This window comes from Onthophagus taurus, chromosome 3 (assembly GCF_036711975.1).
Source record: "Onthophagus taurus isolate NC chromosome 3, IU_Otau_3.0, whole genome shotgun sequence".
In the NCBI taxonomy this organism is placed as follows: domain Eukaryota; kingdom Metazoa; phylum Arthropoda; class Insecta; order Coleoptera; family Scarabaeidae; genus Onthophagus; species Onthophagus taurus.
In genome coordinates this window covers 19772712-19787668 of record NC_091968.1, presented here as the reverse complement: position 1 = coordinate 19787668, position 14957 = coordinate 19772712, and the positions used below count along the sequence as shown (strand labels likewise).

General features: G+C 37.4%; 1 protein-coding gene across 1 annotated transcript in view; it reads right to left on the bottom strand.

Annotated features, from left to right (window-relative positions):
* The window catches only part of LOC139429508 (piggyBac transposable element-derived protein 1-like), a 35852-nt gene extending 29259 nt beyond the window's left edge, over positions 1 to 6593 (bottom strand). Inside the window, exon 1 of the mRNA XM_071195276.1 lies at positions 6090 to 6593. Coding sequence (XP_071051377.1) covers positions 6090 to 6593 — 504 coding nt within the window. The remainder of the gene's footprint in view (positions 1 to 6089) is intronic.
* Positions 6594 to 14957: the final 8364 nt, after the last annotated feature.

Here is a 14957-nt window from a genome sequence, read left to right as displayed (position 1 = left end):
TGCAAATTTTTGTATTTTTCTCGATATCTATGCATTTGAGAACAAAAGTGCAAGAGGACAATATTGTTAAGAATAAAATTTGCTACAACTATTGTTCCAAAAGTTTTTTATACCATGCTTCGATTGCCGAGTGTTACCATTGACAACTAGTAAAACAACGAAATACATCAAATTATCATATCTATGCTTTTGACAGCAAAACTGCGAGAAAGCAATATTGTTAAGAATAAAATTTGCTACAACTATTGTTCCAAAAGTTTTTTTATAACATGCTTCGATTCCCGAATGTTACCATTGACAACTAGTAAAATAATAAAATACATCATATTATCATATCTCTCCATTTTTCTCGATATCTACGCATCTGAGGGCAAAAGTAAAGAAGACCAATATTGTTTAGAATAAAATTTGCTACAACTATTGTTTCAAAAGTTTTTTTATAACATGCTTCGATTCCCGAGTGTTACCATTGACAACTAGTAAAATAATTAAATACATCATGTTATCATATTTCTCCATTTTTCTCGATATCTACGCATCTGAGAGCAAAAGTAAAGAAGACCAATATTGTTTAGAATAAAATTTGCTACAACTATTGTTTCAAAAGTTTTTTTATAACATGCGTTATAAATTTGACTGTTAGTAAAGCAGCGAAATACATCAAATTTTCATATTTTTGTATTTTTCTCGATATCTGCGTATCTGAGAGCAAAAGTAAAGAAGAGCAATATTGTTAAGAATAAAATTTGCTACAACTATTGCTTCATAAGTTTTTTTATAACATGCTTCGATTCCCGAGTGTTACCATTGATTATTAGTAAAGCAGCGAAACACATCAAATTTTCATATTTTTGTATTTTTCTCGATATCTATGCATTTGAAAACAAAAGTGCAAGAGGGCAATATTATTTAGAATAAAATTTGCTACAACTATTGTTATAATAGTTTTTTTGTAACATGCTCCGATTCCCGAGTGTTACCATTGATTACTAATAAAACAACGAAATACATCAAATTTTCATATTTTTGTATTTTTCTCGATATCTATGCATTTGAAAACAAAAGTGAAAGAGAGCAATATGTTTAGAACAAAATTTGCTACAACTATTGTTCTAATAGTTTTTTTGTCACATGCTCCGATTCCCGAGTGTTACCATTGACTACTAGTAAAACAGCGAAATACATCAAATTTTCATATTTTTCTCTATATCTATGCATTTGAGAACAAAAGTGCAACAGGGCAATGTTGTTTAGAATAAAATTTGCTATAATTATGGTTCCAAAAGTTTTTTTATACCATTTTCTGATTCCCGAGTGTTACCATTGCCAGCTAGTAATACAACGAAATTCATCAAATTTTCATATTTTTGTATTTTTCTCGATATTTACGCATCTGAGAGCAAAAGTAAAGAAGAGCAATATTGTTAAAAATAAAATTTGCTACAACTGTTGCTCCTAAAAGTTTTTTTATAACATGCTCCGATTCCCGAGTGTTACCATTGACAATTAATAAAATAGCGAAATACATCAAATTTTTATATTTTTCTCTATATCTATGCATTTGAGAGCAAAACTGCAAGAAAGCAATAATGTTAAGTACAAAATTTGCGACAACTTTCATTCCAAAAGTTTTTTTGTAGTATGCTTCAATTTCCGAATGTCACCATTAACATCTTTAAATAGTGTTCCATTTAAAAATGAAAAGTTGACTCTTTCCGGAAAAACTAAAAGCGATAAACAATTTTTTGGCAACGCTGCATAAGTAACATTATCCCAGTTTAGAATAAAACAGTCAACAGCTTTTCCTGTTTCTCTTTCTCCTCGGGTATGATTTTTATTGTTTCCAGTTTTCAGTATGAGTTAACTTAATAGCTGTTTCGAATCGATTTAGATAGTTTTTGTAGAATTTTCCACAATACCTTAAAAGGAGGGATCGTAATTCGATTCTTAATGGTTCATAAAGCTTATCAAAGTGGTGCAGTTCGATTGTTCGGGTAATAGTTTGGACCCGGGGGGTTGAAGGGGTCGTTTTCTTTCACCTTCTTCTTCCTCTTCCTTCTTCTTTTACCCAAGTCAAAATGCGATTACGAACCCTACGTGCTTTCGCTTGGGAAAACGGGTGTTGGTGGCGAGCGTTGCGATTCTGCAGTATCCGACACGTTGCGGCGCCGTTATATTACGCCAGTAATATATTTTCGTTGCTTTTGGACGCCTTTTTCGAACGAGAGAAAGGGGGCGTAGTAAAACGGGGCGAACATGTGACCAGACCGGATTTTACGACTGGTGGCAATGCGGACAGTTTATATCTAAAGGGTGCATAATATTACTAGGGATTGTTTCCACACTGAAAATATTGATCAAATACAAACTTAAAATAATTAATGTGTTAAAGATGGAAAAAGTTGATCTTTATGTTTCCCAACCCAATTTCTCCCGTTCAAAGCGAATTTACAAAAGAATTTTCACCTCACTCTTTGCACTAGACGTCAGAGGCGTTAATGAGGTATGTGTCAAAAGTGATGGTTCGTACTCATTAGAAAGAGGCGTCCTGGAGAATAAAGGCACCCAGGTGCGGGCTACAATTTCTACATGGAAAAGTGAGGGCTTCATCTACCCCTTTCCCTTTTCCTTCATCTTCCCTACACCTTAACAAAGACTGTACTTTCATGCTATCCAGGAATTGCAATTGACGTCTCCTTGTGCTCACTAATTGCAAATACTGTAATTATTAGGGTAAGTAGTTGGGTTTTCTCTACTATTAAGGTACGTTTAGTAAGTGCGTTTATTTTATGGGGTGTGTAAATGTTTTTTGGGTGTTGGGGAGTTAGTGGTGAAACGGTTCGTCGTCGCGGGTTTAATTGACCGTATAAAAATGCAAATTTAATTACCGTTTCTCCCCAGGTGGTGGTCATTAATTTAATCAACGAGACCGCCACGCGCGCGAGAAGGAACTTTTTAATTACGAAGTAATTCCCGAACTGTCCGACGACTATTTGAATTATTCCCTGGAGGGTGAAGTGTAACTTTGGGGGCGGGTAAGAGCTCGGACGACGACAAACCATCGTCCGCAGTTAACGTAGATAGAGAATTCCTCCCGGATTCTAAGCATAGAAGATAGAAGGAATGTACAACGTTGTCAACGTAATATTTAGTTTAAAAGTATAATTTAAATTAACCAAAGAATTGTTTAAGAGGGAGGAATTTCATTAAACTCTTTTGGAGGGGTCATTTATGTAAATTATGAAAAAATTTTGTTATCAGATTGAAGCTGGTGATTTCCTCGTTAAAACGTGTTGAATAACACTTTTATATAGTATAACTCTTATCTCATTATGATCTTATTATGTATAGTGTTAAATCATCTATAATCCCTGAACAGCATGGCTTCTACCGAGGCAGGTCAGTAGAATCTAATCTAATCTCTTATTCCAACTTTTACTAAGCTCTCTTGATGACAATTGCCAGGTAGACGCCATATACACCGATTATAGCAAGGCGTTTGATAGAATTGATCATGGGATCCTTTTAACTAAACTTGCTAATTTTGACATTCCAACTGGTTTAACCCATTAATGCCCAGAATTATAAAAATATTTGTACTCCTTTAATGCCCAAAGGGTCGTTTACGACCCAACCTGTTAAATACCCAGAATTATAAAATCGTTTTTATTCAGTTAATACATACATTTATTTGTGTTTAGTGGTTTGTACATGTAAAACAATATAATAAAGTAAGATTTTAGAATTCTGATGTAAAATTAGAACTGGGTCTGTAACGACTCATAGGGCCTCATAAAGATCGCAGCTCTAAGTGGTAATAAAAAACACACTACATATTTAGAACGAAATTTATTCGCAATGGTACACTGAAAAACATTTATCATGCAATGGTACTTTACAGGTTTGGCATGCTTTTGTTGTTTTATTCTTGCACACTTGGCATCGGAGCCTATGTTGACTCGTTACGATTATATGTCTGCCATTGACTACAGATAACGGAACTCTTACTGATGCTCTTTTTCGTCCCGGTTTCTCACTTTTACTGCCATATGTGTTTAACAAATGGTTTGCAATTTCTCGTCGAAATTGAAGATTATCTTTTTTACAGTTATATTCTCGAGCTAGAATGTAGGCATTTGTTGCACAAACGTCAAGTAACCAGTATACTATTGGTGTGTACCATTTTTTTCCGCGGAAACCTATTCTATAGTTAGAAACATGATTGTCTAATTGGTCTACACCACCCATATAATTATTATACACTGTTGGAAATAATTCACGAGCACACCCTGTATAATCTGAACGCGTGTATCTAGCGCAATAAAATTTGGTATGGAAGTAGTACAAAAGTTGTGTAACTTACTCTCACATGGAGAGCGGCACAACTCTGCTGGGAGGAGAAACATCAATAGCGAGAGTATCTCCCGTGAGCTTCGCGTACCATCGCTACACGACGTGGCATGGAGTCTATAAGTCGCTGTATTGTAGCAAGAGGGATGGCCAACCATGCCACCTCAACTCAACTCCATAGCTCCTCAACGTTAGCCGAGGAAGCCGGATAACGTAGAAGTCTCCGACCAGTCATTTCCCAAACATGTTTCATTGGATTCAGATGCGGAAACCGAGCTAGCCATGGAAGCATTCGTATACGGTGCTCTTCCACAAAGGTCTGTACAACACGCCCGATGTGCTGTCGTACGTTGTCGTGCATGTATAGCAGACCTGGGAGCCGCCGAACGTAGGGAAGCACAACAGACCGTAACACCTCATCTACGTATCGTTGACCCGTCATGGTCTGCTATACATGCAGCAGACGTATACGTCCACCATATGTAATCGCACCCCATACCATAATGCTCGGTTGTCGGTGGATAGGGCGTTCTTGCACACACTGCTCGAGTAGACGATCACCACGGCTCCGACGAACTAAAATTCGCGCATCACCGGTGCTCAATTCGAATCTTGATTCGTCGGAAAACAAAATGTCCCTCTACTCGACAACCTACTAATGCCTAGCGTCGACCCACTCGTGACGTATGCTGCGGTGCTCGGGTGTTACTGGAATCCGCTGTATCGCACGACGCGCGCGCAGTTCACTATCTAACAAACGCCGCCGTACAGTTCATGTAGTGAGTGCGCCTTCCCCTGCCGGTGGCCAAACAGCTTCAAGTTGCCTTGAGGAGGACACACACGACGCTAAAGCACTGAGCACAAGAGCGCGATCCTCTTGAGCTGGGGACGCGCAGGGCCGTCCCGGCCGCGGCTTGAAGTACCTATGTCCTATCTCAGACCATTCTCGCCATGCCCGTTGCACTGCCGATAACGACCGCTCCAGACAACGTGCAATTTCACAGAACGATACACCCTCAACGTACATACCCACAAACATTCCTCGCTCAAACTCGCTTAAGTAACGCGATCGCCCATCCATTGCGCACAGAGTATGATAACAATGTGGTCCCTCACACCACACTAAAAACGACCGGTATTTTCCACCCACTTCGGTCTCCATAGCGACGGAATGTTCCACTCGGAAGGGCGGCTCAGTCAACAATGCCGCGACGGAACAACTCAAAACTCCCTGAATAAACTCGTCTACAGTAAACCTTTGTGCTCCGCAAATATTATGGATTTATCTTCACGCGTTCAGATTATATAGGGTGTGCTCGCGAATTATTTCCAACAGTGTAATATGATATCAGATTAGGTTGATCTATAGATATTTTCTTTTTATTCTTTACAGAATATCTATAACATTTTTGTAGGGGATTTATTCCAAATTTGTTTGACAGCATTGTAACAACATTGTTATCTTTCCAACGTACACATACTATATTATTTTTCTTATCAACTGCACTATCCATAGAACCACGGTCTAGTTTCTTCATTTCATTTTTGCCTTTTATAAAACACTTTTCCGTACGATTATCACGGACAGTTCCAGTTCCTCCAAACTCTCTGCTCGTGAGACTTCTAATAAGCTTCGGGGAAGTAAAAAAACTATCAAAGTACAAGGAAAATTTCTTGTTGTAATAATTTTCTAACATTTCTGCAAAGTTTAGAACAACAGATTCCCCCAGGCCCATTACTTGCGTTTGTTCGCTTCTTTTTCTCCCCTGGTAAATTTCAAATTGGACACAATATCCTAATTTAAGAGCAGCTACCCAAGCCTTGTAACCAAATCGAACAGGTTTACCTTTTACAAATTGTTTACATCCATGTCTACAATAGTATGGTAACATAAATTCGTCGATGGAAATGTTATTCTCAATCGGTGCGTATCTGAGGAACTGTCGATTCAAACAATCTATAAGGGGGCGAATTTTACCCAGTTTATCATCTTTAGAAATGGTTTCGTTGTTACTCATATGTAAATAACTACAAATTTCTTCAAATCTGCTCCTCCTCATCGCATTAGCGACTAAAACATTGTGTACATCCTCGCTTTGTTCCCAGTACATCCGTCTGCGTGGAAGTGGTACGTAACCACTCAACAGCAGAATACCTATAAAAGTATACAGTTCTTCTTCTGTTAAATTGAAGTATTCTTTGTTCTTTTGTGCCGCATAGGTAGTGGTGTGTTCTATTATCATGTTTACAATTTCAGGCGTTATCATTAATGAAAAAAATTCGAATGGATGACTGCTAGGTCCCAGGGAAAGGGGAGGCAGAAATCGGAATGTTTCTTCTTGGCAGGAGGTGTTAAGGTCCCCTTTTCCCCATTTTCATTTTACGTACTCTTCCTTGCGCCTATTTTGGAATGTTGAAAGCGGTATACAGTCTTCTTCATCCCACTCTGATTCCACTTCATCAGCGTATTGTAGTTCGGCTTCAGCTTCTAGTTGGTGACGATTTAAATTATCTGGATCGTTACTCTCTTCATCACCCGAATCGCAATCTGTATTATCGAAACCATCTGGAGGGGTAATGATCACTCCATCTGGTATAACATCATCTTCGTTCAAATTCTAAACATAAAAGTTAGAAAATCCAAAAACTCATAAAATATGTACGTGTACAGCTCGATGGGTCGTTAACGACCCATCTAGGTTATGCGACATAGCTTTGGAATAAAAAAGGTAATATCATCTACATTTATGGACAATTAGAATAGACAGACTTTGTATTACATCCGTTAGTAATGAAAACATCAAAAATAATTAAAATTTCTTACTTACCATTCATAAAGCGTTGCCATGTTGCATAATTAAAAACACAACCAACCAAAACGTCAACAAAGATGTTACTTTTATTATCTGCAGAGTTCAGGATGAGTGCAGGTGTTCAACAAAACTTAAGTCTAGTAACTATATGAAGAGATGAAGCGCCTAGTAGTAACGGTATCTATGTTACTATAATCAATGTTACTATAATTTCGGTCATTAACGTGCTATTGTACTGTTGGGTCGTAAACGACCATATAGGCATTAATGGGTTAATTTCCTGGATTTCATCTTACATCTCCATCAGATCGCAGGCTGTTAGCATAGGTAATTAACGCTGTGCATTTAGAGATATTTCTTCTGGCGTCGCCCAGGGTAGTCATCTGGGACCGCTTTTCTTTCTACTCTACATTAACGATATCCATGCATGTTTTCACCATTCAAATTTGAAAGATATTTAGCCGCATCTGTTCTACCGACGACTGTGCAAAACTGCAAGATGATTTAAACAGGTTACATGAATATTGTTTAAGAAATAACTTGTTCTTAAACCTTGATAAATGCAGTAAAATTACATTTACTCGTAAACGCTATCCTGTCGTCTTTGATTACTCCCTTGGCTCAACTATCCTCAGACAATCCGAATGCGTGAGAGACCTTGGAGTTATTTTTGACTCTAAACTCTCTTTTTCGGCTCATATTGACTATATTGTTAACAAGGCTTCTCGCATGCTGGGATTTATATGTCGCATATCCCGCCCTTTTTCTGATCTGTCTTGTATTCGTTCACTATATTCTGCCTTTGTTTCCTCTGTCCTTAATTACGCATCTGCCGTTTGGAACCCTCAATATCATACCTACATCGACCGCCTGGAACAAGTCCAGAAGCGTTTTGCTCGGTATTTGTCGTATAAATTTTGCTTGCCGTATTGTAATTATACGCAGCGATGCACAGTTTTTGGTCTCATGCCGCTCTCTTCCAAACGCAAAATTAATGACTTAACGCTACTTTATAAAGTGTGCAATTTGGCCATCGTAATATTTCTCGCAACTGCAAGATAGCCGGTGGACTCCAGCTCCCTTTAATGGGGTTCGGGATCGGAAGAGCGTTTTGTCATTTCCTGACCGTACCGTATCGTACCACGATATCATTCTTCTTCAGACGCCTCGCAATTCGCTCCATCACACCTGAAACATAAGGAAGGCAGATAAATCCGGCTGGTGTCGTACTTACCGAGTCATCCTTCTGTTTGTGTGGTTTGGTGGATCGTCGGATATCTCTCATCGTGTAGCCGTTCTTCTGCAGCACATCTTCTAGGAATCTTTCTTCTTTTCTTAGGTTCTCTTTATCGCATATCCTCTCTGCTCGCTGGAATAAGGCTTGAATCACGGACCTCTTCTGTTGTGGGTGGTGGTGGGATGAAGCCGGTACCTATTCGTATGTGTCTTCTTTCGATATACTCCCAGTTCCATGCCCTCATCTGTCTTCCTAGTGACTTACACATCCAGGAATGGCAACTGTTTTGCATTTTCTGTTTCCATGGTAAATTTTATAATGGGGTGCTGTGAATTGAGGTGGTCTAGAAATTCCTGGAGTTGCTCATTTCCATATTGCCAGATCACGAAAGTGTCATCGACGTAACGGAGCCATAGCTTCGGTTTCCAAGGACTCTTCTTTCGCGCCTCCTCTTCAAACATCTCCATGTAAAAATTGGCTATCACAGGAGACAGAGGTGATCCCATTGCTCGTAGAATTCCCCCTTCCAGCTGAAATATGTCGACGATAGGCAGTATTCTACTAGTCCTGGGACATACTTGGGCAAACCCTCCGGGATGAGTTTCTGGCGAAGACCATCCACGGCATCCTTGACTGGTACTCTGGTGAATAGAGATTCCACGTCAAAACTTACCAGCATATCCTGAGGGTCTAGCTTCATACTCCTAATTGATTCTACAAAATGTGTGGAATCTTTGACATATGACTCTGTTTTACCTGTAAAAGGAGACAGAATCTTGGAAAGGTGTTTTGCTAGTTGATAGGTGGGAGAATTTATGGCACTGACAATAGGGCGTAGTGGGACGTCTGGTTTATGGATTTTGGGTAATCCATATAACCTTGGTGGTACTGGAGCCTGTACGAATAAGCTTTTTTGTTGATCTGCTGGAAATTGTGTGGATTTTACCAGTTCTTTCATCTTCCTTACTATCTTCTTGGTTGGGTCCTTTTTTATTTTCTTATAGGTGGCTGGGTCCAAAAGGCTCTTGATCTTGTCGTCGTATTCCTTTCTGTCCATAACCACGGTCGCATTCCCCTTGTCCGCTGGTAGGATAATTATGTCTGGTTTTTTCCTTATCGTTCGTAGTGCTCTTCTTTCGTTTATTGTTAAGTTTGATTTTGGTGGCTTTGCTGTTTTAAGCACTCTCGCTATGTCTTGACGAATTTCCTCTGGTTTCACTACAGGTATTCTGTGAATAGCCGCTTCCACTTCACATATAATTTCTTCTTTGCGAACCCTCTTTGGAGCGACTGCATAATTTAAGCCTTTGGCGTGTACCTTAGTTTCCTCCTCTGTTAATGAGACGCTTGATCGGTTGATAACGACTGTTTCAATTGGCAAATCGTTGTTTTTCCTTTTGTGGGTGCGGCGGTCCAACGATTCGAATTTCTTAATCTGCTTATCCCGACATCTTTGGAAATCACGTTCAGCCTTCTCTATGGTTATCCTGTCTACTTTGTCCCAGTCTTCTCTTGCCATGGAATTGGAAAGTTAGAGGTGGAGTCGTAGTAACCTCTCACTTATTCTCTGCAGATCTTTAAAGGTTTTATGAATTCTTTCTCGTAACAGCGCCTGTTCTGTCTTCACCAAGATCCTACGTGCTGCAGCGGTGTCGATATGGTGCTTCACTCTGAGGAATGTTGGCGTTACCCTCTTTTCTCTGCAGTTTATTATTATTATTATTTCCACTTCAAAGAGTTTATTTCACTTATTTATACTATAACTAATTTCCTTGCGTGTCGTCTTCTCACATCTGCTTCTCAACTTCTTATGTGCATGTCGGAGCATGTCGTTCCAACTTTAAGAATTTGTAATTGAGTACGAGAATGAAATCTATGTCACTTTGGATACAATTTCTTCAAAAATAAGTTTCTCTAATAAAACTTCTCCTCCTACTGAATCGCACAATTTTCCAAATAATTCGATACCCATTCCCAATAATAATTCTGCTCTACGTTTTTGAGCATTCGTCAAATTTTCCGGATCTGGTTCGGCAATTCCAGTTGCCACAAAGTGAAGTTTACAAAACGGTTCCAGGTTTTAATTGATGGCTGGTATTTTTCTAATTTTGAAGCCATTTATAAATAAATTTGTATTCTAACTATGCACATTCAACTAATAAACAATATAACATGTGTGTTATTCAAAGACGTAATAGATTTTACTTCTATGGGATCTGTTAAGTAGGGTCCAAATGATTTTTTCATAGCTATATTCGATTTAACAATGTTCTGTATATTTGTTTGTATATTCTTTTCAGCCGCTATATTAGCAAACTAGACATTTATTTTATTTAAAATTTCTTTGTTATTATTATATATATCTTTGAAATTAGAAAAGTCAAAAGCAGTGGATGTCTTACCTCCCCTGAGTGTATTTATGATGTTACTTTCTGGTTGGTCTTTTTAGTAATTGAGCTATTTATAACTCCTTAATAACACGTTATATGACTCTTCAGTATTATCTTGGCTCATTGTCGTAGTCCAATCAATCATTATTTCAGCGTGAATTTCTTGTAAGATCTTTTTATTAAAAATGCGTTTATTTATAATTTTAATATCGCGAAGGTCAGTTGCTAAATTATTTTTTGAGCATTATGGCCAGAAATTAGCATTCAACAGCTAATTTGCAATCAAAATCGTTAAGGAAATAATTTATTCGTTGAATACATATATTTCCCATCAACATTTTGTTGAAAGATATTTCACGATTCTTTTTTCGCTCATAAAGAAAACGAAACGAAAAAAAGAAAAAAAAGTCTGTTTTTTGGGGTTGGAAGTTTCTTATCCAGAGACCCAAGGGGGTGGAGCACGTCATTTCACGGGGGATGAACAATTTTCATTCAATCAAAATCGTCCCCAAGTCGCAGGGTCACGTCTTCGCGACAGCAAATTCCGTCACAACGCCTCGGTATCATCACTTTTCCTCATTTTCGTCCCCCAGTCGATGGTCAGGTCACCCTTGCGGCTTTTATTATTTTTCCGAGAATTCTTTTTATAAAAAATTATAAATCAACAAAGAGTATTTTAAATTTTTAAAGTAAAAAAAAGGAAAAAGAAAAGTTTTAATTGATCATTAGAGTCCGGTTGGTTCAGGTGGGACAGAAGTTCCCCATTTAAATAATTCAGCAATCCTTGTATAAATAAAACGGGCTGCTGCAAATTACGCGAATTGACGAATTGCGTTTTCTCCTCTCTTTTAACTGTGGGGTTGGGGAGGTTTCGTTTGCCCAAAAAGACGAGATAAAAATTATTTTTAAAAAATACACTTCATTTAGTACGAAAAATTGTATCATTTAATTAAAAAGAATTCAACCCAACTCTATTCAATTCAATTCAACAAAAGAATCAGTGCTTTTATTAACAAATTAATTAAAATCACAATTTTAAATTTACACACAAATAATTACTGTTTACGTAATTTCATTTCGCTTTTACAAAGATATCCCAATTCTCAATTATCAAATTTATTTCATTAATTAATTTTTGACAATTTAAAGGGATTTATCGAATTTAATGAAATTATACGATGAATTTAAATATCAGATTTCAATTTTAAGCCACGTTAAAAGCTTTATGTTGATAATTATAAACAAATTTATCAAAACATAACTAGAAATACTGTTTCAGATTCAAATCAATATTAGTTTATTTATATTTACTTGGTTATAACTACTTGGCTTAGATTTTGATTTTCTTGTTGTTTATCTTTAACTACCACTAGGTCACCAATTTGGATAGTGGGCGTAGGTTCCATTTATATCGCTGTTGTACTTCATGGGCCAACGTCCCCAAAAATCTTGAACCATTCTTTGCAAAAGGTTCCAACGGCTCAATTGATTTATTGGAACATCTGGGTCTGGTATGGTAGCATTTAATGGACCTAAACATAAAAAGTGGGCAGGTGTCAGTGGAGATAAATCGTTCGGATCACTAGATGTTGAGCAAAGTGACCTGGAATTAAGCACAGCTTCACTTTGGGTCAACACAGTGTATACTTCTTCGAATGTTAGTACAGTGTATTAATTAATTATCGTACACAAAGTGTGTCATATAAAATTGTTTTAATAAATGATTTGTTATATAATTTACAAAAATAACAAATTAAAAATATAACAAGTTAATGTAGTAGAAAATATTGTTTAAATATTTATTTTATAAATTCAAATATTGTACATGATAAAATATCATCGTACAGTACCCAACGTCATCATTGCAAGTATGCAACCAATTTCACAGTGCAATACGCATCATATGCAAATCGCGCAATTGGTTGCATACTTGCAATGATGACGTCGGGTACGATAATTAATTAACACACTGTATTTGCGCCCCAATTACTCCTATTAAATGATTTTTTACTGATTCGACACCAGCATCAGCGAGTCCATTAAAATGGGGTGCTCATGGAGGGTTGAAGTGCCAACGAATACCAAATGTTGAACCTGTAGCGTTGGCAAGATCCTGGAGTTTATTATTGGCTCCAATAAAGTTAGTTAGTCGAGAGCGGCAATAAAGGCGTTTGTAGTAAGGTCTGTAACTAATTCTACATGAATCTGGTCTGTATGATTTTACAGACCGCACACCCTTTGTTCGATGCATCACTGTATAAATCGGTCCAGAAAAATCCACTCCACGGTGAATGGTTTAAGCTGTGTCACACGACATTTTGGAAGATCAACCATCATTGGACTATAGGATTTTGGTTTGGCACGGAAGCAACTGACACATCTTGCTAGGACTTGATAAACTACACTTCTCGGTGAACAAATCCAATACTGTTGAGCCAGAAAGCAGGATAATGTTCGATGTCCAGAATGTGCAAATTCGCGATGAGTTTCTTTTATGTGAAAATTTTTTGGTAGTAATAATTGATGATTTTGATCAAATAACATTCCGGAGTTACGTAATCGACCACCCACCCTGATTAACCCATCTCTATCGAAGGGAGTAAGCTGTCGAAAAGGTTTTTGAGGTACTTGATTCTTAGTGAGTGATTGGATGAGATCGGAAAAATGCTGAACTTGCAGATGTTCAAAAGCCGAGGACATGTTGGTAAATTGTTTCTTTCTTTGGGTTCGTTGAATAAATCGAAGAACGTACGCAAGAATACGTTTGATTTTAGATAATGATGAAAACCGATTAAGTAAATCAAGAAATCTCATCAAAGAAATGAGTTTGAGTAGTGAAAGAATTAATGGATTTGTTTGTTGTCTAACTGTCAACATTAATTGAGCCGGAAAAAGGGCATCATCCGCAGGATTTTCCACCGATGGAATGTAACTTCCAATATTTGGAAGGTAAAATTTCTTGATTTCGTATTACCCTGTTTGCCACAAAGACTTTCCAACGATTAGGACAAGATGATATGAGGAGAGGATAACTTGAGTGTAGAACCAAACGAAGACTGAATCAAAAGTGATGTTTAGTGATAACGCTTCTTTTATGGTCTGAAATAAATCAGTCAAGAGAACTTTACTACAGAGTTCAAGTCTAGGAATCGAAATTATTTTTAAAGGAGCAACATCTGCTTTTGCACAGACGAAAGAAGTTTGAATATCAGTTGAAGTTTGACATCGTAAGGCGCAATACCCTAGTTGAGAGGCATCACAGAATAAATGAATATGGACTTGGTGTCGATTGGAACCATTAAACGAGGCAAAATACAAGTAGTGGTTACATTGTCAAGGATTTTTCATGATTGTTTTTGCTTTAAACGTGCACGGAGTAAGAAAACCAAGAGGATCGTAAATGTGAGCAATTTCTGATAGAATCGAACGTTTAGTACAGGAATTATTACGGAAGGAGTAGAAATAATTAAATTGATCAGTTGTAAGATGACCCAATACCTTGACATAATTGAGTTCACCAGAATCCATTGATATCGGCTTCTGTAAATTAGTTTCTGAGACGACTAGTAAAACGTTGACATAGTTTGCCCATTTTCATAGCTAAAGTTCTCCTTTCTTTAATAAAACAATAAATTCTTGCTTTTCTTTGAGGAAGCGACAGATTAAAACGTCATCAACATAAATGTTACTTTTCAGAACTTCAGTCACTTTTGGACATTCATCGACGTAAAGATTCGCAAGTTCTTGAAATGTACGTAATGCTAAAAAAGGTATTCAACGCGTACTCTTGAATTGCCTTAGTTTGAGAGAAACACCATAAGATACGTTGGTAATCACGATCTGCTGGTGATATTATGATTTGTCGGAAAAATTAAAAACATCGGAAAGATAAGAGAATCTTTATGATATCTTTCTGGAGCTTGGGACCAACTAAAAGGTTATCATTGAGGGATTGACCATTGGAAAATATAGCTGATGCGTCAAAGATAACACGCAGTTTAGTGGAGAGGCTTAGAGGATGAATAATACAATGATATGGATACAATAATGTCATTAAATTTGATAGACAAACATATCGATGGCTAAGAAGGTAAATTGGAAGAAGATCTTCCCATTACAATCTAGCCAAATATTGAATTTACAGCCATTGGATCGATTGGACTCTCA